The sequence below is a fragment of the Camelus dromedarius genome, chromosome X (assembly GCF_036321535.1).
Source record: "Camelus dromedarius isolate mCamDro1 chromosome X, mCamDro1.pat, whole genome shotgun sequence".
Taxonomy (NCBI): Eukaryota; Metazoa; Chordata; class Mammalia; order Artiodactyla; family Camelidae; genus Camelus; species Camelus dromedarius.
The window spans coordinates 25,744,354-25,771,966 of NC_087472.1; the positions used below are offsets into that span (position 1 = coordinate 25,744,354).

Below are 27,613 nucleotides of genomic sequence, written 5' to 3' on the forward strand. Positions count from 1 at the left end.
ATATATATATTCTTTTTCATATTCTTTTTCATTATAGGTTATAACAAGCTATTGAATAGAGTTCCCTGTGCTCTACAGTAGGACCTGGTTGTTTATCTGTTTTGTATATAGTAGTTTGTATCTGCTGATCCCAAACTCCTAATTTATCCTTCCCCTCCTTCTGCTTTGGTAGCCATAAGTTTGTTTTCTATGTCTGTGAGTCTGTTTCTGTTTCCTAAGTAAGTTCATTTGTGTCCTTTTTTAAGATTCCACATATGAGTGATATCATACGGTATTTTTCTTTCTGTTTCTGGCTTACTTCACTTAGAATGATGATCTCCAGTTTCATCCATGTTGCAGCAAATGGCATTATTTTATTCTTTTTTGTGGCTGAGTAGTATTCCATTGTATAAATACACCACAGCTTCCTTATCCAGTCATCTGTCGATGGACACGGAGGTTGCTTCCATGTCTTGGCTATTGTAAATAGTGCCGCTGTGAACACTGGGGTGCAGGTGTCTTTTCGAACTGCAGCTTCCTTCGGATATATGCCCAGGAGTAGGATTGCTGGATCATAGGGTAAGTCTATAAATAAAATAGATTACTTTTTGAACACATCTAAACAGGATTTAAACAGGGTTAAAAATGGAGGTGTATGGGGAGAAAAGCATAAAACCTTTTAAACCTGTTTTCAAGAGCAAAGTAGGGCCCTGCACAGCTTTAACTAGATTCAAAGACTGGCACATTTAAGCTTCGAGTTGAGAAAGTATTCAGATTTAGAAGAAAGCACCTGTTAAAGTAGGTATTGTATGTAACTACGAGGATTTTCCAGAAACATTTGCCTGTTTTTGCTATAAAATAAATCAGTTAAGACTTAAAACATTCTGCAGCCAGATCGGTGGTTGCTGGGAGTGAAGGGAGGCATACAAAGGGGCAGAAAGAAACCGGTGGGGGTGATGGGCACTTGCACTCTCTTGATTGTGGTGATGGTTTCATTAGTGTGTAAACATATGTCAAAACTCATCAATATTTACACTTTTGATACATGTGCAGTTTATTCTTTTATGAAACATGTGGTTTATTGTATATTGATTACGCTTTACTAAAGCAGTTTAAAAAAAAATAACTCCTGCAGCCTATGGTGTAGCCAATGTTGAAGTGGCCAAGTGCTCCTTCGTTACCCAAAGTCCTATTCTAATCTCCTAGGCTTCAGTCCATACTCACACAAACTTGGGTTATGGGTCCAGATGCCTGTTGGCATTTACAGTGATGGCAGGCAGAGGGATGTCTTTGATGAGAGAAGGGAGTTGCCATTGTATTACTCTGTTTTGATTCTTTTCTGGGCGAGTTTGTATGAGCAGCTGTGAACTGTTTCCCTTTAATAGTTTGTTATTATCATGTAAGTTTCCTCTTTTTAATTAAAAAATGTAATACAAAATGGGCATGTTTATTGTAAACATTCAAAAACTGAAACGGTACTTCCCAATCCACTTCTCAGGGGAAATGTTATTGACAATTTGAGGTACATCCTTCCATGCTTTATAGGGAGAGGTGTGTGTGTGTGTGTATATATATATGTATGTGCATGCACACGTGCATGCATGTGCCCACCATACATGTGTGTTTATATGGCTTTATTATATTACTTTTACAAAAACAAGATCATATTGCACATTATTGTCCTGCAACTTGCTTTTAATTTTTTCCTCTAAAAAGGATCATGGGCATCCTTCCATGTCAGTAAGCACACCCACCCCTCCCTCCCTCCTTCCTTTCCTTTCTCCTCTCCCTCCTCCCTCTCCCCTTCCTACCTCTCTTCTTGGTAGTAATCATCCTCTTCCTCTTCCTCCTCCTCCTCCTCCTTCATTTTTTGTTAGTTTTGGCTTGAGGTCTTCTTAAGGAAAAAGCATCACAACAAGAATTGTTGAGCACCTATGCGCCAGGCACTGTCTGGTCTATTTTCAGTGATTTGGCAGAAGTTACCGATGACATTGCTGTCATGTTGAAGCCATGACATATGTAAAAAGCTTACTTCTGGGTACACACTAGAACCTCAGTATTTTTTAGAGTAATATTGGAAGATTAGCTCCCTATTCTGGGAGAGTATTTGAAGATGAAATATTTACAAACATTTCATTTTAAAGCCTGTGAAGGAGAAGAAATGTCTAATCTGTTGTTCTTGCTGTGGTTGGGAAAGAGGAGTTGGAGTGGAGGATTTTAAAGGAGGCCAGTTTTTTTTTTAAATTGAAGTGTAGTTGATTTACAATGTTGTGTTAGTTTCTGGTGTACAGCATGTTGATTCAATCATACATGTATATATATATTATTTTTCAAGATCTTTTTCATTATAAGTTATTACAAGATAATGAGTATAGTTCCCTGGGCTATACCATAGGATCTTGTTGTTTATCTATTTTATATATAGTAGTTTGTATCTGCTAATCCCAAACTCCTAATTTATCCTGTGCTTGCCCCTTTCCCCTTTGGTAACCATAAATTGTTTTCTATGTCTGTGAGTCTATTTCTGTTTGGTAAATGAGTTTATTTGTATCATTTTTTTTTTAGATTCCACATATAAGTGATATCATGTGATATTTGTCTTTCTCTATCTGATTTACTTCACTTAGTATGATAATCTCTAGGTCTGTCCATGTTGCTGCAAATGGCATTATTTCATCCTTTTATGGCTGAGTAGTATTCATATATATATATATGTATACACACACACACACACACACACACACACACACACACACACACACACACACACACACACACACACACACACACACATATACATACATACCACAGCTTCTACCAGTCATCTGTTGATGGACATTTAGGCTGTTTCCATGTCTTGGCTATTGTAAATAGTGCTGCTATGAACATTGGGGTGCATGTATCTTTTCAAATTAGAGCTTGCTCTGAATGTATGCCCAGGAGTGGGATTGCTGGATCATATGGTAGCTCTATTTTTAGTTTTTTAAGGAACGTTCATACCGTTTTCCAGGAGCCCAGTTTTTTGAGTTTGAAAAACAATCGGGTCCTCTTGGGAAAGTCAGAAAATAACTTAAATGCTTCCTAGTCGAGGTGTGGCGTCCTCTTACTGGAGGGGCGGCTGAACAAAGGTAGACTCTGGAGCAGAGGCTGTGGACCGGCAAGCCAGCGAGGCCTGCACATGTGCTTGTTTGCACTTTGTGGTGCTTGAAAATTGTTTTCATTGTTTGCCAACTTCTGAAAATCAGATTTCACATAAGGACCTAGATTTGTGACCTCTCTGGATGAATAGGAGGATGCAGTCACCCTGGGCCCTCCTGCACTCACTACAGCGGCGCTGAGGCGTGGCTGCCCCGTCAGAGGGAGCCCAGTCCTCAGTCTCTGCTCAGTGTGCCTTGCTCACTGAGATCATCTTCCTGATCACTGTGGTCACTGGAGTTGTGACCTCTGCTATAGAATTTACTGCTTATTTTTGCTTCTATGTGAGATGGAAATGATAGCCAGGTTTTTTTTTTTAATGTCAAAAATGCAGTACATCAAACACTGTAAAATAGCGTCTGATTCATTTATCTCCGAGTTTGATGAGACTGTTACACTTCAAAGAAGCAGAGAGATCTGGCTAAAATATAGAAGCTGTTTCATTGTGTAGAAATCACCCTCATGAAGGATACGAGGCACATATTTAATCACCAAAAGTTGTTGATTTTTAGTCTCTGTGAATTTAATCTTGAATAGAAGGAAAAATTGAAGTTTGAAATAAAATTCATTTATATTGATCATAATTTTAAATGAGTGACTGGAAAATGCATGTTAGCAGGGCAAGTCAGCAAAAAGTTTTATTAAAACCACTTTGCAAAAAATCATAACTCAATTTCTGAACCTTATTCCTAGGTATATATGGTTTTGACAAAATTATATCTAAAATGACACTGCAGTAAGCAGCCCTAAACATGTTCTTTTCTTTTTTTAATGACTTCCATAGGACAAGTTTCTAGAGCAGTTTACTGGATCAAAGCGGATTAGCATTTTTATGGTTCTTGGTTTGTTTTGCCAAGTTATTCTAGAAAAAGATGTAATTCATTTTCACTATCTCTAGCAGCAGATGAAGGTGCCAATTTTTTTTTCTTCCCCAAACTCTCCCAGGCGTGGGTTTTTGTAATTGTGATTTATTTGTGTAAAAACTATTAAATGGGGTTGTATATCTTGAAATGAATTAAAATGTAGGTGTTTGTATCAGTTAGCTGTTGTTAAATAGTACACCATCCCCAAACTTGGTGGCTTAAACGGAAACCATTTATTATTTTTCACATGTCTATAGGTTCTCAGGGCTGTTGTGCTGACCTGAAATGGTTCCCCTGATCTTGACAGGGTTGGCTCATATGTCAGCTGGCCGCTGGTGGGTTGGCTAGGGGTTGGCTGGTCTAGGTTGGCTCATCTCTCACCAGTGGGCTCTTCCTCATGTGACATTTCACCCTCAAGCAGGCTAGCCCAGGACTGTCCTCATGGTATGGCAGGATTCCAGGAGAGTAGGGCCACATGACACCTCGTCTTAGAACTGGCTCTTGGTCACTTCTGCCACATTCTATTAGAAAAAATAAAAGGCCAGCTCATTTGAAAGGGCTGGGGAAAAATTGACTCTATTTCTTGATAGCAACAATTGAAAGTCACATTACAGAGGGCATGGTTAGAGGGAGGGGTAGAAAATTAGGATCATTTTTGCAACTGTTACATGGCAGCAGTCAATATTATCTTTCAAACTTGCCATCTTTCAAAACTCTATACGTTCCAGCGATGTACCCACTACTTAAAAAAAATTAGTGTCTTTCTCAGCATCTGCTCGTAAGGGGGGTTATAAGCCAATAAAGAAAATCAATTCGTTCTTTATAGTCACCCACTTTATTTAGCATTCTTGATTCTAGATAAGTTTTGATGATTTTGAAATATCAAATCAATGATAAAAGAATTTCAAAATTGACCTCCATCAAGGCTATTTAAAAGAATGTAGCCCAGACTTTGAAATCAATCCAAGTGAAACATTCTAAAATGTTTAATACTAAGGCAGTATCACTGGGATAAATGGAGAGCATGACAAATCGGTTACTTTGAAGTGATTAACTCTTTTGTGTGTTATTTTTTCTGGAGTATTTTAAAAAGCCTTGCTTTAAATTAGGTGGTATAAATAAATACCTATTGACTACAGATAAATTTGGGGATGTAGTGTATCTTAATTGAATATCAAATTAATTTTTCTCCTAAAGGAGTTTAGTGTTGACTCTTATGTTATAAATTGCAGCTAACTAACTGGATTTTTTTCTTCGTTTTGCTATTTAGATGATGTTTTTGGAGAGAGAGAATATGTTTATACTCACATCATCCTAGTTCAGTGTTGCTATCACAAGGACTTCTAGAATCTAATACCTTAGATACTGCTTTTGGTGGCCTTAAAAAAAACAGTTTATATGAACTTTGTCTCCTAAAGGGAGTTGACTTGGGTTGTCCTTCAGGGATGGTTATAAAAGAAATATGTACCTATAAAGTTAACCAAGATTTAGTAGCAAAGATTGTTTTAGAATTTCCATCATCTGGCCATATATGTTTGGGTCTAAATTGCCTCGAAATTGACATTAGTGAGAAACTCAGGTGATACAGACTCTGAATACATCTACTTTTTGAAAAAAAAAACCTGCTTTATTGGGAAGTACTATTTGAAGTCAGCAAACAGGAGCAGAAATCCCTAATTCCTAGTATCAGTGATCCTGCTTACCTTGGGACAGCTTTAGTGAGCTCGTTCGTATGAAATGCCAGCACTCACGTTTAGGAGTTTTTCCAGTCCCAAAGTAGAGGGCAGATTCACTTTGTCACTCATTAGGACAGTCTGTCTCCTTTTCCCTTGAACTTAGAGTTCAATTTAGTGAAAGTCGATAGACTGGAGGAATGAGAGTAGATATGTCCATGTGAGACTTGGAAACCGGCCTAGACCAAGGATGCTAGATCAGGTGCCTGGGTTAGAACTATCAGCTGGATGTGTGTTCCTGAATGTGCTGTGTGTGTTTTACCCTGGCCCACTTTCTGTGCCACCCCTGGCAAGTTTTTCTGGGACTTTACATTTGAGATCAGTTGTATGATAGATTGGAGATTTGGAATCTTGGAGTCTCAATGTATGGGCAGGTAATTTAATTTTCCTGAATCTGTCTGAATTTCCCCATCTATAAAACAGGCATGAAAATACCTACGCACAGGTTGCTTCATGAATCAAATGAGATGCAGCAGTATGAATAACAGTTTTAGCTTACGTTGGTTGACAACTTCCTGCGTGCTGGGTATGATGCTAAGGATTTCACAGGTACTCACTCATGGCTCATTTACTCATCTCTGAAATCCTATTATTTCTATTTTACAGTTAAGGAAACTGAAACAGTCTATGGAAACTCTTTGAAACCTCTAAAACACGTTAAACAAATGTAAGCTATTGTCTTAATCCTCCTGATAGTAAACGGTCCCCCATCAGTTTGACTTCAGTCCTTCAAATTGCTAGCACCATTCAAAATCCAAACCTGTTTTGCTCCATTTGTATCAAAACGTTCTCTGTCGCCCTCTAAGGTTTTCTGCGGATACCATGACGGTCACGGTGGTATATGATAACTCCGAGGCAACCGAGCTCTGTGCAGCTCAGCATCTCTACCTCAAGCCCATAGCAAAGTTGATGATCAACGTCTTGCTCCCGGAGAGTACTGAACCCATGAGGCCCTTCTCTAACTGGGAGGTTCTTGACCAGCTGAAGAGCCTGATTTGTCCTGACCAGTTCACCACAGTGCGGCTCTCCAAGAGCACGAAGGACTTTATCCGCTTTGAGGGGGAGGCTGAAACGCGAAGTTTGGTGCAGATCCTGAAGGCCAAGTTACATGGAAAGATCATCAAGCTAAACGGTTTGAAAACTGACTTCAGAGTAGTGGCTACAGATGCCCAGGGAGAGTGGGAACACTTCCCCCAGGAAAAGGGGACCCCATCTGGTGATGGGACTGAAGAGCAGGACCACGAGAAGAGCCCAGACTCTATATACTTTGAAGGCCTGCCCTGCAAGTGGTTTGCACCGAAAGGTTCCAGCGGGGAGAAGCCATGTGAGGAGATCCTCCGGGTGGTCTTTGAAAGTTTTGGGAAGATCAAGAATGTGGACATCCCAATGCTTGACCCCTACCGAGAAGTCATGAGTGGTGGGAGCCTTGGGGGTTTTAGCTTTGGCTTACAGACATTCGAGGCCTTTATCCAGTACCAGGAGTCAACTGACTTCGTAAAGGCCATGGAGTCCCTCCGAGGGATGAAGCTGATGCTTAAAGGAGATGACGGGAAAGCTCTGGCATGTAACATTAAGGTAAGAAGTAGCCAGCATTTTTCTTTTTTTTTTCTTTTTTTTTTTTTTAATACTTCCCATTGTTCAGGTGGTCCCAAGTGAAAGCTAGAAGGAAACATCTGGAACACATTTCCTTAGACCCCACTAGGCTCTGATCAATAGCTAATGGAAAGGTTTGTGTTGTCATTACTAAGTGGATGTTCAGGGAAGATGTAGCATCCTGATTTGAACATTGTTCTGCAGTCAGGCACGCTGCCAACTTGTGCTTTCAAAGCGAGGGTTGTCATGGTCTGCCCTAGCCTCTCAAGGCATTAAAGGATCTCCATGGTCCTTATGGGAGTATCTCATATGCTTATTCTAGTTGACAAGTTGCTGAGGGAGGGGGCAACACACTGCTTGAAACCACAAGGAGAGCAGTTTATTCCCTCTTTACTATTGGTGTCATAATTTACTCTACTTTTGTGATGTCTGTTGGGTAAATTGCTAAAACATAATCCCAACAAGGCTGACTCCTTTCCTTTCAAAGTCAGCCTGTCTATCCAGGCATGTGGCTTCATCACTGTCTGAGTGCCTGGTCATCTTCCTGAAGCCTTAATCCAGCAGAAGAAAAGATGCAGCTAAACCCTTTTTCTGTCAATCAGTCTTTAGCATATGTTTGGACTTTCAGCTTCAGTAGCTTCCTGTGTATGGGCGAGTGAGTGAGTGAGTGAGTGTGTGTGTGTGTGTGTGTGTGTGTGTGTGTTATGTGAAGCTATTTAGGTTAAAATGTATGTTTTAAAAGTATGAGCTATTCAGTCAGACAAAAGATATAGCAAATACTGTAATGACCACCCATATAGAACTGCCAAGCTTAAAAAGTAAAGTGTTCCAGTGATGTGAGGGCGTGCTCCCCTCTGTGTACCATCCTCAGTCACAGGCCACTCCCTCCCCTCAAAGATGACCCTGAATTTGGTGTTTAGCACTCTCATGCATACTTAAATAGCTACTTCTGCCTCTTTTTATTTTTAAAGCAAATTTATTTGCATTGCCTCAATCTGACTTTCACTTTGTTTTGAGATTTGCCAAGTTGTTTAATAATCACTATAGTCAGATCCTTTTTTAAAATTACAGATCCCTTTGTGAATTAAATGAAAGTTCTGTGTCCTCTTCTTCAGAAAAGTATCTATGCAGACAATTTTACATATACTGAGGGAGTCCATGAGCTTTTCTCCTGCCCCTTTAAGTTTCTTACTTTAAATCATAAGTCATGCTTTAATGGCTATAGTCAGTCAGATCTTGTATCTCATTCAGTCACTTTTCTTACATCTTAGTTCCTCCTCCCCCCACCCATTTTTGGACTATTTCTGTCTCTGGTGATTAAAAAAAAAATATGTCAACTCAGTTAATCACTATAACGATCCAGAGCTAATATACTCACATCCTTAGAACCTGTGCCCATAATGGCACCGTGATGCCACCTATGGCTGTAAAGTGAGCTCCTTAAGGATTTTGCCAAAGAAAATTCTAGAGCCCCACAGGGGCTGTTTGGCAGGGGCCTGAGAAGCAGCGGAACAGTCTGGGTCCTGGGATGCAGGAAGGACATTTTAAAATCATTTAGTTTTGCATTGCACGTACAAATTCATTTTATCTCTCTGTCCTGGGACACCTGCAACCAGAGGGCAAACTTTTCTAATGAAACTTTGAATTGTTTGGGGGCAGGTTATGTTTGACACAACCAAACACTTCAGTGAAGGAGCTATAAGGAGGAGAAATCAAGAAAGGCTAAAATTACAAGAGCTGGAGGAAGAAAGGAAAAAAGAAAAGAAGAGAGAAGAGGAAGAGGCTGAAAGGTGAGGAGACCAGCTTTAACAAAGAGGGTTTTTTTAAACTTTTGATTTATGGATTTTCCCCTTCAAGTGAATGGCTAGACTTGATAGGTAACCCTGAGGCAGGCAGGCAGGGAGCAGGAATTGGTACAGACTAGAAAACCCTAACGAAGCCTGCAGTCTTTTCCACTGTGCTGTTGCAAAACCAAAATGAGAAAACAACTGAGAACTAGTGGGGAATAACTGGACCAGCCAGGGAAGATTTCCTGGCCTCCAGAACTGAAAAATAAATTTCTGTTATTTAAGCCATCTTGTCTATGTAATTTTGTCATGGCAGCCCAAACAGACTAAGACAATGGATATAGGGAAATTGATTATATTGGGCACTCTAATTTTATGTATTTAGAAAACCAAAAATTCTTCTGCTGAAAGTGTATGACCCATATCAATAAAAATAAAATGTTATATTAAAAAAAAAAAGATGTCTGGGAAGAGACTGAAAAAAAAAAAAAGACCAGGAACTTTTATAGTGAAAATTCTAGCCTACCAAATGAAAAGTTTCACCACTTTAACCTAACTTTACCAAATTTTATCTTGCCTATCAATGGAATTTTTTTGGAAAAATTCTTTTTAGGTTTGGAAAAGATTTTCTTCTGTAAAATGATCAGTAATCAAACTAGCCCAGAGGCCAAAAGGCATGGGTTCGTCAAGACTTTTTCTTGTTGTCTTAAGTTCTTTCTGTGAATTTAAGGAGCCTGCATGTTTACTTTTTTGAGTTTATCATTGTTTCTCAATTTAGGAGCTTAAGACTCCAAAGGGCTATTGGATTGCCAGAGGTTTGCCCAGAAGGAACAAATGGGCCAGAACTACAGGGCTCTGAAACCAGTTTTACCTCCACGCTCCTCCCTTGCATGTTTATTCTTCCAGTCTTTTATGCAAATTATAGCTATTCAAAAAAGGAGTTAAAGAGTACCTTTCCATTGGTCTCTCGCTGCTCCTTGCTGGTGGAGTGCTAGGAGTTACTTGAGGTCACGTCTATGAAACTTGGCCAGAAGCTGAGCCCAGTCGAGATAACGATTCCCCCCAAATTTCCAGACTGAACATGCAGGTTAGATCATCCTCCAGATTTTGGCTAAGTATTCCCTCAAGTAATTGTCCTTCCCCTCCTTTTCCATGTTTCCATGAGGGCCTAGCCAACACAGTTTAAATTTTCAGGAAACAGCAGAAAAATAAGCCCTGCCTTGACTTACCTTTATCTGCTTGTGTGAAACCAGCTCGTGGAAGGTTTTGATCTCAAGGGAAGTGAAATCATCACTGTGGATCCAGTAGTCCCTGCTTGTGGTTTGAGAAAGTAGGGGCTGGAGGCCCCTCCTTTGAATTCTGTAGCCTTCTTTTTTATTTTTCAAATCCTCTCTCTCCGCATAAGGTCTCCTGCACATGTTTCTAACTGACTAATTGAATTATGCATCTTTCCCCTGGACTGATGTCACAGTGTCTTTTATCATTGGCTCTCTAATGTCAGGCCCTGGGGTCGAAAGCCTTGAGAGATTTCTGGAAACCCCTGGTGCGGGGAGGGGAGCAGATGTCTGATAAATACCTCCTGAATGGTTGACTCTTAATCGTTGTCCAGAAGGAGAAAAGAGGACAGGAAAGCCCAGGAAAAGAGGAAAAGGGCCAGGATCAGAAGGCACGCCCCGAAGGGAAGAGGCCGACACCGGCAAAGGAGACAGAAGGACCCGACCCAAGCGGGGCAGGAGCCCGACTCCTCGGAGCGCTGGGAGGAGAGGAAGTACCTGCTGGCTCAGAGGCTGGTGGAGGCCCTCCGCCTGCTGCGGGCGCTCCTGATAAACATTGCAGTAAGGCTCTTTCCCAGTTGTTCTCCGGTTTGGGTAGGTTCTGAGGCACAACCTTTACTTTTCACCGGTGGCCTATTTAACATCGATTTCGTGGAAGATTTGCCATATTCATTGGGGCTAATTTTCAATAGGCTGATCTCTGATAACCCCAAGCGTGCATTTACAGAAGGGGTACCCAAATTCTCTAAAGGAGTTGGGTCTCACCCCCGCCATCAGGCACACACACTTTGTGGGTCTAAACTTCAGGACGGTTTCACCCAGGGCGATGGAGCGCACGTCTCTCCTTTTCTAAGTTCCTAGTGGATGTAACAGAAAACACCAGGGGGAGAAATGGACGGCGTGGGCGTTAGGCTCGTCGTCCTCCATTAACTTTATTTGGCCGTTCAGCTGCCACGGGTCTGGATGAGAGGCGAGAACCCTGAGCAGAGACCTTTGTGGAGGAAGCTCATGTTAGTCCAGTCTTAAACTGTTTGCCAAGGAATATCTCAAATCACAGGCTAGTTGTTTAGTTTGGAGAGTTTCAGTTTGAGGAGTTTTTTTTCTTCCCCTTACTGACCTCCTAAAGATAACCAGACTCAGCAGATATCCCAGAGTAAAGGCCAGAAAGGCTCCAAAAAGTGTTAATTTAAAAATCTACATTCAAGGAGGGAGGGTATAACTCAGTGGTAGAGTGTGTGCTTAGCATTCATGAGGCCTGGGTTCAATCCCCAGTACCTCCATTAAACAAACAGACAAACAAACAAACAAACAAACAAACAAACCTAATTACCTCCCTCGCCAAATAACATGAAAAATAAATAAGTAAAACAGATTTAAAAAATCTACATTTGGCATTCTTAAATAAGAAGAGCGAATGGCATTCATTTTAGAGAGAATTAATTTTATGTGTATTTGCCATCTCAGCTTTTTTCTCATTGGTGTGAACAATGAAACTTTGTGAAATCAGGACCAGAAAAACCTGATAGTTACATATATAAAAAGGCAAGCTGAAATTTTTTTAGTTTACCTTAATGAGTGCCGAGGGTGACTCCTTTTGAAGACTTTATCTCTTTTAAGTGTGTGTGTGTGGTACCTAATTCTTGGCCCCATCAGTACCTTATGCTGATTACACAGTCTGCAGATTCTGATCCCAGGTCATGGGTAAGCGCCATGCCCTGATTTGTGCCAAGTGTCAGTGGGAGCTCAGTACAAACTCTCCCAGCAAGCTGGGGCCTGTGGGCAGCACCTTTCACCTGCCCCGCGGTGGTGCAGAACAGAGTGCACTGCGGATAGAACCACTGTCACAACCGTATTTTCTCCTTGCTGTCTTGTTTCTGACCAAGGCAGGCGAGGTGGGAAGCTCAGAGACCCCCTCACCTGCAGCCCACAGGAAAAGGCCGGAATGAAAACCAGAAACATGGTTTATCTTTTGAAAAGCCGGCTGACCCTTTTAGGCACACATGTCACTCAGTCTTTTCTTGTTCTAGGATTTTAGCCTCAGGGAGGGCTGTAGAGCATTTCTTACTCTTCGTTATGTCCCCAGCCCCTAGCACAATACCTGGAACAATAAGCACAGGCCTAGTAAAAGCAGCTCATTTTCAACTGAGACCTTTAATTTTGTACCTCCTATTTCCTCAGTGCAATATTGTTCCTAATTTGGATCTATCCTAGGTATAATTAGAAATCTCTTCAGAACAATGCCAGAAAGCCCAATTTTCTTTGACAGTTTTAATCTGTTCAGTTTTTCATGTGAGATTTTTCACCTTTTTCTTTGAAGGGGTCCATTCAGTTTAACCCACAGGAGGTAGATGTTGCTGTCTCCAAAGCTAATCGTGCTCCGGGGACCACATCAGAAACTCTGAAGAAAGAAGAGTTAAACACTCAGTATCTTCAAAATCAGGAGGAAATGCCAAGATACCTGGCTTCCAAGTCAGACAATAAACGAAAACAAAAAATGAAGAAACAAGCTAGGGCTCACTTACATAAATCTTCCCACCACCTTGGGGAAAAAAATCTAAGAGATTCAGCTAGGAAAGAGAGAACTGGAAAATTATTAACCAGTGAATACAATTACAGTTTGGTCCCTGAGCAGAATTCCTTGCAAATTGCAATGATTCAAGGTCAGTCTCTCGAGAAAGAAGACCACCACGGTTCTAGTAAGTCCTATTCTTCCAGATTATCTGAGAGAGATCATGGCAGGAAACAGAAGATCTATGAAACGGATGAATTTATTGACTATCTTTTAAACTATTATCAAACTCCAAAATATGCCCGTATCTGCCTAGAACCAAGTCACATAACAAGCACATGTCAGTGGCAGAGGGCGGTCCACACTAAAGGGAGTGGATTTCAAATCAATTTGAGAAAACATAAGCATCACTCAACCAGTTTGAGCCAAATGCAAAACCTAGATAGGAGAGAACAGGTTCAAGAAGATGATTCCTGGACAAAGGTTTGTACTCAGGATCCTAAGCATAAACCAGAAAAGAGAGGAACAGTGGATTATGCCAAAGAATGGACTAAGGAGTTTAAAAATCATTGCGAGGACACAGCCAGTGAAGCTGGTGATCAGCTGCCCACAACTGATGAAAAGATCCATCTGTTGGAAAAGACTCAGGCTGACCAGGTCAAAGATTCCACATCCACACGTCAAAGCCAAGTTTTCTCACCCAACAGGTCAGCAGACTTAGATTTGGAACTGACAGATTTCTTAGAGGAAATTAGCAGTGATTCTGAATGTTTCAGTGAAATTCTCAGCGTAAACAAAGAGGAGGAAGGGAAATCTGTAGCCACAAATGACAGCTCCCCAGAAAAGGGATCTCTTGATGCTGATGAAATCATCATTTGCAATCAAGAAATTCAGTCAAGTCAGCAGACGTTGTATTCAAAGTGGACCCATGACGGGGAGGAAAAACACTCTAAGTACAAGCTTAGGAAACCAGGCAAGAGGTCTGAGTATGAACTGAGCTTTTCACCCTCATGGCTTGAGGGCGAAAACAATCCCATTAGAGACAAGAAGAGCAACAGTAAAAAGAGGGAAATACTAGCCCCGAAATGGTTGTCGGATAAAGGCTACTATCAAGAATCCAGTTCCAGTGATCTATTAGACGATGTCACAAGAAAGAGGAGGAGGTTCAGTGAGAGGACATTTGACCAGCCAGTGAACCATAGGCCCTTTCATGTGCCAGTAGCATCATCCAGAAGTGCTAATGCTTCCTATTTGGGGAATTTTCCCAAAAGAAGAGAGACACTGCGGAAGTCAGAATATAACCAGGATGCAAGAAGGTTTAAAAGACATGAGAATTCTGAAGATTTTATGCTGAATTCTGATCATTATAACACTAGACATAACACTCGGGTGCACATTGACTACGGCAGCTCATTAGGAAGCAACTATGCTCGTTCTTTATATTTTCAAATGTTTTGAAGTTCTGTTAGATCAGGACACCCTTTTTCACAAGAAAAAAATTGCAAGAAGAAAATTTAAAACCAAATACAGCTATGTAGTTAGCAACTACAGAGCAGGAGAGCGACACTTAAGAGCTTGAGCAAGGTCAAAGGCAAAATCTTGTTTCTCTTGCCAAAGCATAAAGCATAGATGATCAAAGTGACTGCAGGTGTGTTGGCAAGCTTTGGAAACCCAAAACAGCCAGATTCTGAAGCTGGGTAAAAACAATGTGCTTGCAAAACTTCTTCACCCAAGGACAGCCATTTCTACAATTCAATTGCAACTTTAATTTGGTGCCAGCAAAGGAGCAAATTAACACAGAGAGGAGTTGAGAGCCCTCTGTGGCTCTTTGGCTGTCATAACGTTATCACTTAGGATCATTTATCTTCAAAGGGGACGGCAGTGAATGAATAAGGATCTTTTTACAAGTTCTTTGATTTGGTCAGAACACCATGTGCAGCAACAAACTTTCCCGACTTTCATCTAGAAATACCTATAGAAAAAAGGAGACGACAGCTAGAACATATAATAGACATCTTCATGACACAGAGGGTTTCATGAACACCCATCAGAAGGAAATTAATCCTATTGATATGTTCATAGTTCTCAAAGAGTTGTCCTTTTAGAAACAAGGCCTTAGAAGAAGAATCTAAAAGGGGTCTCAGATTGTCCTTGGAGGTTTAAACAGATAGTGGACCATCATTAGCAGAGTTGTTTTTTTGTAAGAATTCCATGTCGTTCCATCCTAGAAAAGCAACAAGAATGAAGTAATACAGTGTGGGATTTGCAAAAGGAAATATTAAAAGATCCTGTGGCACCAATAATGGCACTTGAGAAGAGAGGACATGACAGTATTCCATTCCAGGCTAGGTAATCCTTTCACTCAGGGTTGGGTGACATCCGTTTGTAAAAAGCCACTGAATATCCCCAAACTGACTTTTATAAAACAGTAACAAGTGCCTCCTCAATCCTCAATAATGCCGTGGAGTTAGGAAGAGTCAAGGGCAAAGCCCGTAGTTTTCTAGCTGGGGAAAAATTGTATGTGTGCAGGATTTGTAAACTCTTAACGTAAGTGATTTATCTTTTTACCTACTGGTTTTGGACTTCTTGAATATGTTTTTAAATTGAGATATTTTCTAGATTCGTAAAGACTTACATCTTAACGCAGTGCATGTTCTGTTGAAAGCTCGGCCGATTCATTCTGCCTTATATTGGATTTAGGACCTCAGGGGCAGTAGATGAACTTTTTTTTTTTTTCCAACAAAGCTATAGCTGACTTGGCAATTGAAGACATCAATCAGATTAGACTGCCTGCAGCAGGAAAAGGTGATTTTAATCCACTAAATTAGTGGGGGGCAACATTTTCATGTGACATGATTCATTTCAAACAGTCTTAACTTGATAGTCTGTAGAAAAGTACCCCTGGTAAAGCCAAGGTAGGTGCCAGTCAGTGTGGTTGACCAGAATGATGAGGCACAATGTGTGCTCATAACCATCCTCTTAAGCAACCTGATGTCTGAAGGGTCTATAAAATCTGATTGATTTAAAAGTAAGAGCCATAAGTTGTTTCATTGATCTCTTCTAAATCACGTTTAATAGAGGTATGCTAGTACAGGCAAAAGTTCAGCAATGAATGTAACATAGCAGATTATGTTTATTATTGATATGATAATGACCAATGAATGATTTCTTGGCTCTCTTATATTCAGTTCCACTTTCAAGTCAGTGACTCTGCCATCAAAACCAGGTCTGGCTTGTCAAATCTGAAAAATCGCTCCTGGGGTGAGTGCCTTTTCTTCTCTGAGGAGTAGCGGTAACTATTAATGTTCAGCGTACTGTTGTCCGGAGTAGCCTTCTAAATTACTAACAGCTTGTATTTTGTCAGACAACTTTTGCTAACCAGGTGTTATTCTCCTCCAGTGAGACCCCGCCTCATTTTTTCATGTTTCGTGCCCTTGAAACAAAGAACATTATGGGTTTGTAATGGAAAGCAGCTATGCTTGTTTTGAAAAACACACAAAAAAACTCTCAATCTCTTCTGTCATTTGAGAATTTTTCATTGCAGAGATTTTAAGCATGAAAACAATTTGCTGCTCAGTAACCAGACATAAAAAATAAATTGCAGAATACAGCATGTGCAATTTAAAAAATTGTTTTGTATAATAGAACTGGTGCTAAGTCACTTCTATATAATATTTTTGTCTCATTTTGTTTGCTAAATACCATCCTGGGACCTAGAAGAAAGGAAAAATACTGGTTTTATGTTTACTTTCTGTACAACCTTGGATTTTTGTCTTGGGTAATGCATTCTGGATTTGAGTAAACCTCTTTTTTGTGTGTGTGCGTAGGCCTTAAATGAAGAAGAGAACAATTTATCCTGAACTTTTCAAATGAATGGCTTAGTAAGGAATGAAATAGAGCCGAAAATATTGTAATCACTTTCTGTTGATTAACATTGTTATTCTTCGTTGTGCTGTTATTTAAGTGGTGCAAAAGTCTTTTCTCATATCTTTTTTCTATGTCCAATCAAGTAAGGGAGAACTTTAAACTGTGTCTTTTACAATAGGCATTTCCATGTTTTTCCTTGTTATGTGCTGCTAATAGTGCTTTAAGAAAGCTAAAAAAAATCTGTCAATGTGTTTTTGTTCAATTTGAATTTCTCAGGTAGAAAGCCATGTAACCTGGTAATTTGGAAAATAAAAACCAAATAAATGTATTTTTATTTGTTGGAAGACCATTCAAAATGTTAACTTTTAAATAAATGCTGATAATTCCACTTTGGTGGGGGGGATTTCTACCCATAGGAGGCCGCTTTGCACTAATGTTGCTAATCCTTTTCCTCATTTGCATTGTTAGAGAAAATACATATTTAATTTTCAGATATATTAAAAATAAAATTGTCATAGCAAGTAGAGTCTGTTCATTTACCACATGTATTGGCTAGAAGGTTACACATCTACTGTAACGTTTTCTATGAAAATCTACGTGTCTGGTTTCAATATTGTTTCGATGCAACTTTCCCCTTTATGATGGGAGCTAATGGGAATTGACTCAGTCAGAGCTCATGAAACCACAGTTGTATTTTCATTTTGGGTAAATTGAAATCCTGATATTTAGACTTAAAGACTATCCTCCCTTCAGCAAAGATTTTTATTAGTTCTTTAAAGGTGGCAAGATGGACTCCACGGAATTTCATCTCATTCTTTCAGGGCTTGGTGGATGTCAGTTACACAGTACCCTGTGGGTGTGGGATGGGAGTCCAGCCAGAGGAGCGAGGGGTGCAATTACCAGTTATTCAAGAGCTAACTGTGTTTTCACATGACATGTATAGCAAACTGCCTCTAAGAATTCTGTAACAAAGGCAGACTGTACCTTAGAGGACAATCTAGGCACTTTAGAGCTGAAAGAGTTCATGTTGGGTTCAAAGAGCTCTTTCTGAAACAGCAAGGGCTGTTCTTGCTTGTTCTGGATCAAGGATTCACATTAAGTTTGGCCCTCGGAGATAAGGTGAACACAATGTTACGCACAAAAGCCAGAGATACGGCCGACCTGTGGCAGATGCTGCTTCTGATCCATAGATGCTGAGACTGAGAACCAAGTTTCTGGGCCGGGGCTGGAGGAAAGCAGGTGGGGAGGAAACGACACCTACCCCACTGGCCTGGTGGTTATAACCACCGCTCCCCTCATCTTCTTGAAATATGCACATTGGATTAGAGAAGTTTTTTGGTCCGAACCCTGCCTTATAGTAATATCCCATTACTTGTAAACAGTACAATGTTGATTTAGTTCTGAATGGAGGTGAATCTGGCTGTTTGGGATTGAAGCTTTAACCAGGCTCTGGATGTTTTCCTCTCAGCATAAGACAAACCTAATCTTCACTCTAAATGAGATTGCAGGCTGCGGAGGAGGCCCAGTGTCTCTCTCCCCCACCTTCCCCCAAAGCATATGGCCTAACAGGCTGCTTGGCACAACATAGCTCATATAACTGTTGAATGAAAACTAGTGGGGGGAAAGGACACATTTTTCAAACAACAAAAACAGGCAGTATGGTTTGAGAACATAAAAACTGGAAAGCTGTGAGCCCCCTCTGGTTCAGGGAGTACCTCCCTTGTAAGAGAACTGTCAAATTTTAACAGTAAAGTGGCAAAACACTAATATTCAGAGTTAATAGGTTGTCTTTGTTTACACAGCCAACTGTGTGCGCAGATCTAATATCCTTCTTTTGACATGAAGTGGATCAACTTTGCTACTCTAAGAATTCAACACATTCCTGATCAGATGGTACATTACAGCAAAACTCAAACCTGTCTTGGCACCTGGTAACACTTTTCAGTAAAGTTACTCCTTAATAACCTTGCTATAGACCTCAAGGCAGAGGTCTGCCTTTGAGTTTAGAAAGTTCTGACTTAAAGAGGCAGAATCTGACAAGTCACAAAAAATAAATCCAATTCACTATTTTTTTTTAACAGGGCACGCTGGTATTTGGTTTGTGGTGTGAGGCTTCTATGAAGTTCTGCCCCTTTACTTTGTCTCCTTTGGAATACAAAAAAGTCAGTGAAAACTGAAACTGAGTATTAAGCCCAGTAAAATGATTGAATCTGATTCCTTAGATTAAGGTTGAAAAAAAATAGAGCAACCCACCACACTATACTGGGTAAAACCATTTTATTAACTGACCAAAGCACTTCATTTTGTTTTCTGATTTGAGGTAAAACCATTAAACACGGTTCACAAGAAAATACAATGACTATTCAACTACAATTACAAGAGTTTGAAACCTCACTAGTTGTTCATATAATACTTTTACAAATTCATACAACTGTACAGTCTACTTAAGCTAAGTTTATTGTTAACCAAAAGACCAATATCAAAGACCAAGACACTTGACTACTACTTTTGCAGTGGCTATAGTTTCGTAACAACAGAAGAATAACTGTTACTTTATGAATATACTTTAAAGACCACTTGGCTAGCGATGAGAACTGCTTCCTCATTCTTCAGGGCTGTGCGTGAAGGCTCTTAGGAGAGCAATCACCTGTTCCTATTCTGCAAGCCCTTCTCTCAAGTCAAATCGTATCAAATAACCATTGCCCCACCATGAACATGAGGATTGGGAAAATACTCTTATAATTTTCTTCATATTTTTAGGTTTTTAGGCAAGCCAGCTGATTTTTTTCCAAAGCTTGCTTTTGAATGTTCAGATCCTGTTTTAATCCTCACTGTAGATTACTGTGTTCGTGAGGGCATCTGAGTGTCCCAGGGAGACAAAGACAAGAATGTAGGCTAGAAACCCAGAAAACAGATTTCTCCCACTGGAGCCCAGCTTTGAGATTTCATTTCGTTACTGGACAGCTCTCGCTAATCAATGCCAAAGCCTTTGGAACACTGCAGATTTGCTGGAGAGGTAGATAAAACAGAAATCACGCAGTTAAGTCAATTGGGAAATAAGGGATTTGCTGTCTTTAGAGAACACCATGACTAACAGTTGATCCTTTGTTCCTTGATGCTTGAAGGACTTTGCACATTTAATATTTTTACCTGTTTGGGGGAAGTACCCACATCTTATCTGTCTCTCAGGAAAAACAAATTTAAAGTCAGCCTGTCCTAACTATGAATAGAAGAAAAACAGTAAATAACATTTGTGTTACAGCACTGCAGTTCACTTTCTGGATTTGTGACACACAAACACATCATGCACTCTAAGACAGAAGTTAGTTGTATCAGTGTCACTAGTGATGTTACTTAAAAAAATTTACAGCGAGTTCAAAACTTTGCTAAATATTGAAATCACCATGTTTTAAAGACACACTGGAATGTTACAAATGATTCTGCAAAATACAAAAATAGATATGCTTCCACCGAAGGCTTTAATCATTTTTCCGAGCACTCTCATCTTTTGGTTCTTCCTCATCCGAGTACACGGTGGGCTCCTCCCCCTCCTTCAGCAGTTTGCCCACGTGATGGTACTTGACTAGAAGCAGAGAACACAACTGGTCATTCTCCCACTTTATAGGAACTCACCACCCCATTTCATTTTAAAGCACTTATTAGAGACCTGCAATCTACACAGTAACGTGTTGGGCTGCTTGAAGGATACCAAGGTGGTTTATACCACAGTCCCTGCCAACGGGGAATCAGAGCTTTGCTCAGCAGAAACTATAAAACAGGTAGCCATGTCTGGCGATGAGTGTCCAAGGTCATGTCAAAATGAGTTGTGTTTGTGTGTACACGTTTAGCAGAGCAAGGGCTTGTTGTGATTGAGCCAGAAGGGTTGCAGAATGCCTCATGGAAGAAAGCTATGCTTTGGAGAATATGTAGAAGGATTTCGGGAGGGGGAGGGATTTCCAGAAAATGCAAATAGCACACACGAAGGAATGCAGGTGAGACAATGTATCTGGGGAGCAACAAAGAGACAAGTTGGCAGGAGTAGAGTAGGGATAGAGTTGGCCAGCGTGGGGAAATACTGTTAAAGATGTGGAAAACCAGCCCGAGGAGTTTGGGCTTATCTATTAGGTGGCAAAGGGCATTGAAGGTTTATGCCAAAGGAATGACAAGGTAAAATCGTGCTCTGGGGACAATGGTATCACAGTGTGTATAGGGCAGATTAGTCAGGTGAGACCAGGAGCAGGGTGGCCAGGAGGCCAGTGGGCAGATCTGCACACGAAGGAACAAGAGCCAGGAGGAGGAGGGACTGAATAGAGACAGAAAGATATGAGATACTTCAAGGGAAAACTGGAGACATGAGTTAACGAAATGAAAACTGGAGATTCTACAGACCAAAATGGGGACTCTGGAAAAGGAGCCACTCTGGAGGGAGACATGACTAGAGACTTACAACAAGGACTGGAGAAGTGAAATTGGCATTGGCAAGAAGCAGGTCCCCAGAAACGTTTGAGAAAGAAAGTTCAATGGAATTGTGGGGACAGGACCATATTTTAGGAAGCACAAGAGTGTGGAGAGGAAACAAAGAAGGGGTCAGGGACAACCACATATTACTAGATGGTTGTCTGACAGTGAAGGGATGGAGTGATGATAGTCTAGTGGATGAAGAGGAGAGCAGGAGACAGAATTTCCCCCCACAACAGGAAAAAGCTATACGGAGTTAAAGGAAGTAGTAAGGAGGCAGGAGAGCACTGGAGATGTTGGAGGAAAGATTTAAGAGGCAACCATAATGTAAAAGAAGGGACGGAGTCAGCAAATGTCCACCGTATTGGCTACTTTATTGGGGCAAAGCTAACACAGGGTTAATCATCTCAGTGTCAGAGGCCAAGAGAACTCCTCTTTCAGAATATGGGCAGGAATGAGGAGTAACCAACCTGTTTAACCAGGTAACTGGAGCTGCTTTTGTGTAAAATAATCTCCAGGAACAACTGGAATTTCCCTATTTGAACAGATTACAAAGATCCCTCGGGTGCTTGGGACTGTGCAAGACAAAAGGCCGGGTGGTGCCTGAGAAACCTGCCTTAAGGGGAATCCACACCAGCTCTGAGTGCAGCTGAAGTGTCACAAGTGTTTGGGGCTGGCTTTAGTTTAAGGGGGTGGAAAATACCATGTTTTTTACCCCATTGATGAAGGCAAGCCCTAGAAAATCAAGCTTTGTACATTATGAATTACAACTCCTTTGTTTCATATGGAAGTCTATTGTTACAAAGGCAGCCTGAGGCTGCCAAAAAAAAAAAAAAATGAAGGACCATGTTAACTGAATTCTGTTTTCAAAGTAGAAAGACTTGCCGCTTCACTTGAAAGCTATACTTAAGTTGGCTTAGGATCCAAACTCTTAAAAGGTAGAGCCGCATCTGGCTAATTATTAATCCAGGACTCTCTCTGAAGTCAGCATTATTTTAAAATAAAATGGTTGGATTCAGCCAAAAAAGCCAGTAATAGTTAACTGATTATAGAGAACAGCAAATAGAAAATGACATTTTCAATGAAAGAACCCCTCTCAAGGAACTGGTCATGGTTTTTATATACTGTTTCAAAGCTGGGGAAGATTGTTATTCAAATTCTTAGCAGTGAAACATTGTTAAAGTGATAATTAAACTTAGGTTGGACAAAAGCCAATTCCTCAATTCTCAAAATTTGAATTTAATGTTCATCCTTACTAACCACCTCAAGATTTCAGCCCATAGCATAAGGCAGGAAACAAGTGTCTCCTTTTTGCTTTCTTCTTAAAAACGTAGACACCATTGTTGCTGGGCAGATTATAAACATCATTGGTAGATGAGGCCTATAGTTAGGCTCAATTAGATTCAAAGAGAAGCTGTTTTGTAGAATACAAGTCTCTCATTCTTCAGCAGAAATGTGGGCTGCTTTTAAACGGCAAGTTCTACAAGTGAGGGCTTATGAAAATCCCTTTCTGTAGCCAAGATGGCCACTCTTTCCCCTGCACATCAAGCACCAAACCCTAGTGTGAAATTTTTGCAAAATTGTAATGTAAAAATGTAAAAACCCAGGTTTCCATAGAGGACTAGCTAAAAACTGGTATGAAATCATGGCAAGTGACTCAGCACTGCTGCAATTACTTCAGGCCATGAACTTGATCCGTCCAAGATTCAGGAGCCTATCAGAATGCTCCCCAGTTGCAGGCTACTTAGTAATAACTATTGTACTGCCGTGAATCCCACTACTGGTAGAAATTTGACCCAGGCACAATTTAAAAAAAAAAAAAGCTTACAAGTGAACTGAGAGTCCCAGTCATTCAGGGTCTCCTGCTGGGCAGGAGTGAGGTCAGAAAGGTCGTCGTACTCGTCCTTCAGTGCTTCCTTATCCAGGCAAAACGTGGCAAGGCCCCTGGATGCATCTCTTCCGGCAAAGACCCCATATGGCCCCTCTTTCAAAACAAAACAAAACCAAAGACCGATTCTTTATTAGACAGTCGATTTCTCTGTGGTTCATATACAGAAAATGGCTTCCTTATCCATTAACATGGAGAGCCTGCTTTGTGAATATCAAATTCCATTTGGAAACCGTAAGTGATATTGATACTTTTGATCATCACATAGTGGACACTGAAAGACCGGTTGTCAATTCAACTTTTAAATAACTAAAACTAAATCAAAATGCTGTGCATTATCATTCATTTCTTAGGATTTTCAAATAGCTAATAAAAAAGCCATAAATAATTATCTCCTGGGTTTGGGGGTGGTTAGTAGGGAATGAGCCAAGATAATGCCAAGCTCATGGGTCAGAATTCAACTTCTGGACTTTGAATCTGGAGCCTGGCTCTGTTCTAGGTACTTGGGCTATGCCAGTGAAAGTTACGGTTTCTGAAGATAAACACTAAGGTGTAAATGAAAACATCTGTTTATAGATGTACTCTGATACAGTTTAATGAGTCAAAAGTATCTTATAGAGATCTTTGGTTAGGAGACTAGACTGTGTTAAAACAGTAACATGTGGCATCTGCAGGAGAAATCATTTTATAAGAGTATCAGTGCTTCAGAAACCTATCCACAGGTTACATAATCTTCACTGTCGATAAAGAAGAGATGGCATAGAGGAAATCACCGTTTTTGGTGGGCTTGAAGAGAAGACTGTGAAAATACTAAAACTCTCAGGAACAAAGGTTGAATCAATAACCCAAAATAATTCTATAAAATATCTGAACGCTATTATACATAACATTATGTTATTATATCTAATATGATACTGAACGTTTGTCTAAGAGAGCAGTGAATCATTCGGTAGGTATTTAAGTGGATGTTTAGACTTAAATGAAAAAATTCAGTGTACTTTAAACAATGTGTTGTTCCCCCAAAGGTGGATTGAGTAGGATAAACTTTGTAGGTGACCACTATGCCAAGTATGAGAACAGATCAAGTTTTAATAAGGCCTGGTCACCTGAAACCTCAATCCATCAGGATTTTTTTTTTATTTTTACAAATTAGATGAAATTTATGATCAATTTTAAAATGCACAGAAGATCCCAAAGAAAAATGGTTGTTTTTAATCATCATATGCTACCATTTCCACTAAAGAAGGTAAATAGGCCAACTGTACTGGTCTGGACCTCATCATTTCAGGAATTACGGTCACAGAATATTTAAACAATCTGAGGAGAGCACTAAAAGTCTTTAGAGAACATACATATTATTCACCAGAATGTATACTCATGAGAATCTATGCTCCATGAGCAGAGATTTGTGCCTGTTTTGTTCACTGCTATATTCCCAGCACCCACAAAAGTGCCACGCACGCAGTAATAGGCACTTGTATGAATAATTTTTAGGAATCCTTTATAACATGAAGTATTTCTATGTGACATTGTCACATATTTATGGCCTCACTGGATGACAGTGCAGGGTAGAGACTTAAGAGATCTTACAGTGGGGCCATCCTTATTTTAAAGAGGGACAACTAAGGCCCAGAGAGAACAATGCTTTGCCTCAGGTCACACAGCTGGTCAGTGATCCAACCAGGCTGAGAACCCAGGTTGCCTGACTCCCCGTTTTGTGCTCTATACACCGGCCTACATTCTCTCCATGACTTTGCAAACTACAATCATATGATGATGCTCCAGGCACATGCTTCAATTACTTTATGGCGTAAGTCTGTAATAACAGCTAACAGCACAATTATGTTTATTGATAATGCCTCTAGGGGAGCTGCTGTAAGTGACAAATATAGGTGTGGTTTTTCAAATTATTTTGACAGCTACATGCCTACAGAAAGTAGTTCTTCTAAATCTTCCACGAGGATAAACTGCTAAGTGGGAAAGTTCATCAAACCTTAGCACATCTAATTTTGATGACTTAGACTAGGAGAGTAAAACAAAGCAGGATAGGGGATGAAGGCAGATGGTGGTGGTCCATACTTTACCCTCTTCTCCATACCGGTATACACATTCCCTGAGCCCCCTTGTTTTTAGAGGCGTCCATATTGGAGGAGCTAAAATCTCTTCCTCCTCTGATCCAAACACTCTATAAAGCAGGAATTTCCAAGCCTGGATGCTTCTCGAATTTGCCGGGGGCGGGGGGGGGGAGTTAAAATGCAGACTCCTGGACCCCCGCCCTCGCCTTCCGTGGTCATGGAGATTAGGCCGGGAATCTGTATTGTACTTCAAGCACATCAGGTGATTTTGATCCGCAACCAACCTTGGAAAAGCCTCATCTCCAAGGCCCCTTCAAGCCTGTCCCCTCCAACAGCTCAGCAGTCATCCTCCCCTCATTTCCTCTGGTTGGCTTTTCCTGAAATCCGCACACCCAGCAGGCTTCATAGCCCTACCCCTTTTGTTTCTCAAGATCCTCCCACTTCTCTCTCCCTCCATTTTATTATTATTATTATTATTTTTTGGCTTCTAGTCCTTTCTCTCCTGCTATAGAGTATAATACCGTATTGCCTTCTCGTCTTGCCACATTCCTACCGTCCGCTGCATTCAGCTTTTCTCATCCAGCTCCCTTCCCCCATGGAACCTCCCTTGTTCACCTCCCAGCTTTCCCCGTCCACCACACACAGCATGGCACACACATACCAAACACATGCCACACGCATACCTGACACATGCCACATTCCTAGCGCACGCGCGCACACGCATACACACGCCTGACCAGCCACGTACACCGAATACGCACACACATCACTCACCACCACGCACAATGCTCCTACCTGCTGCTAATCTCATCTCCGCTCTCCTTCTCCCACACCCTCACTTTCCACCATGGCTACTCCTGGCGTCATCGGCCTTCGCGTCCCCTCCAAGTCTGGACCTCCCTACCTCCTCCTGCCCATGCCTCCCTTGAGACACCTTCATTTTCTTTCTCCAGCTCGACACCATCCCTTCCTTCCAGGAACCCCCAAACCCGATATCTTCGAAACTCCCCCAACATTGTGCTCTGCTGTGTTCCCCGCCCCCTCTCCCAGCCTTCCAGCCTCGCGATCTCACCCACCCACCCCGGCTTAAGCGCTTCAGCCTTCTTCCTCCACTCCTTTCCTGGCGCTGGCGGTGCGGACCAGGAATCTGCGTGCCCCACTGGCCCTCAGCCCTTCTAGAGCGCCTCTTGCCCCTTGCCCGCCCGGGGAGCCGCCCTGCCCCGCCCTCCCTGGCTTACCGCCATCTCCCCACCGCCTCAGGGCGCCCCGTCCCCCCCTCGCCTCTCCAAGACCCAGCCCCGTGCCAGGGCCCCTTCTTTTGTCTCCGCGGCCCCCCGGCCGGCCGCCGTACCAGGCCCGTAGAACTTGCGGCCTTTGGTCACGTCGAACACCTTGCCGTTGATGGCCATGAGTATACGCGGGTCCTGGACGCCGTCGAAGCGCCGCAGCTCGGCAGGGGTGAAGTCGCGCCGCTTAAGGCGGGGCAGCGGGGGCGGCTCGTCGTCGTCGCTGTCGCTGGCCGCCGGCTGGTCCCCGCGCACGATCTTGTAGAGCAGGAAGATGCAGAGGCCGAGCAGCAGCAGGTTGAGCGGCGATGTGAAAATCTCATGCAGCAGTCCGCCGCCTTCTAGCTCGCTCGGGTCGGCGCCGGTCGCCGCCACATCCTCGGCAGCCATGATCACTGAAGCAAAGGTTGGGCTGGGATAGGGAGGGCTCCGGAACTCGTTTTCTCCTCCCTCTCCGCGAGCTAGTGGCGCGCGGGGCTCTGCGGACAAGGACTAGCCGGCGGAGGAGGCAGGACCAGGCGGGGCGGGGGCGGACCCAGGATGGGCGGAGCCTCCTAGCCCCGCCCCTCGCGACCGCTAAAGCTCCCGGCGTTGCTCAGTCCGGCTCCGCCCAACTCAGGCCCCCCACCTTGCCTCTGGATGGTGGCTCCCCTCCCCCAGCCGGATCTTGCCTCCCCCGCTGCGGAGAGAGCTGAGTACGCCCCTCAGCTCTACCTGCGAGGCCTGGCCCCAGCCTCACGCCATCCTCACGCCATTCTCTAGCTAATTGCGACTTAGCGCGCAGCCCTCCTCTGCACCCAGTTGCTCCTCGCACACCGCTTGGCTTAGCACGGCCCTGTGTGAGGCCCTCTCTGCCACCTGATGCAAGGCAAACACCGACTCAATTCTCACGCTTCAGGCTTCTCCCCACTTTACATTTCGAAGCCTCATCTTTCACTGGCCAACCCTCGGGACCACGAGGCTCTCTTAGGGAACAGCAAATTCACTCCTTGAGCTCCTTTGCCATCCCAGAGACCCAGACTACCCATTTTCACTTGGGAATCCCCACTCACGTTCCTTGATAACCCTTCTGCAATCCTCCCCCATCCCCATGCTGTGGGGCAGAC

The 27,613-nt window shown here is 42.0% G+C and overlaps 2 protein-coding genes across 2 annotated transcripts; one reads left to right on the forward strand and one right to left on the reverse strand.

The window, feature by feature from the left end:
* Nucleotides 1-328: 328 nt before the first annotated feature.
* Nucleotides 329-17,311, forward strand: LOC105093929 (A-kinase anchor protein 17B). Its single transcript, XM_031446438.2, has 6 exons — nt 329-558; nt 6,377-6,437; nt 6,577-7,345; nt 9,023-9,153; nt 10,760-10,985; nt 12,742-17,311. Coding segments are annotated over exons 2-6 (2,778 nt in total). The 5' UTR covers nt 329-558; nt 6,377-6,435; the 3' UTR covers nt 14,392-17,311.
* Nucleotides 17,312-19,060: 1,749 nt separating this feature from the next.
* On the reverse strand, nt 19,061-27,003 carry PGRMC1 (progesterone receptor membrane component 1). The gene is made up of 3 exons (XM_031446125.2): nt 26,573-27,003; nt 23,087-23,242; nt 19,061-20,383 (listed from the first exon to the last, which is right to left on the reverse strand). The coding sequence occupies exons 1-3, from the start codon at nt 26,895-26,897 to the stop codon at nt 20,280-20,282; spliced, it is 585 nt and encodes a 194-aa protein (XP_031301985.1). The 5' UTR covers nt 26,898-27,003; the 3' UTR covers nt 19,061-20,279.
* Between the last annotated feature and the right edge of the window lie 610 nt (nt 27,004-27,613).

Bases quoted from the DNA above. Each gene is read 5' to 3' on its own strand.
- LOC105093929 (XM_031446438.2), top strand. The intron at 7,346-9,022 runs GTAAGAAGTAGC...GTTTGGGGGCAG, and splicing joins CTCTGGCATGTAACATTAAG to GTTATGTTTGACACAACCAA. The intron at 10,986-12,741 runs GTAAGGCTCTTT...TTTTCTTTGAAG, and splicing joins CGCTCCTGATAAACATTGCA to GGGTCCATTCAGTTTAACCC.
- PGRMC1 (XM_031446125.2), bottom strand. From the start codon at position 26,897: ATGGCTGCCGAGGATGTGGCGGCGACCGGCGCCGACCCGAGCGAGCTA. The intron at 23,243-26,572 runs GTACGGCGGCCG...TTGTTTTGAAAG, and splicing joins CCGCAAGTTCTACGGGCCTG to AGGGGCCATATGGGGTCTTT. The intron at 20,384-23,086 runs GTAAGCTTTTTT...CTCTGCTTCTAG, and splicing joins CTGGGACTCTCAGTTCACTT to TCAAGTACCATCACGTGGGC.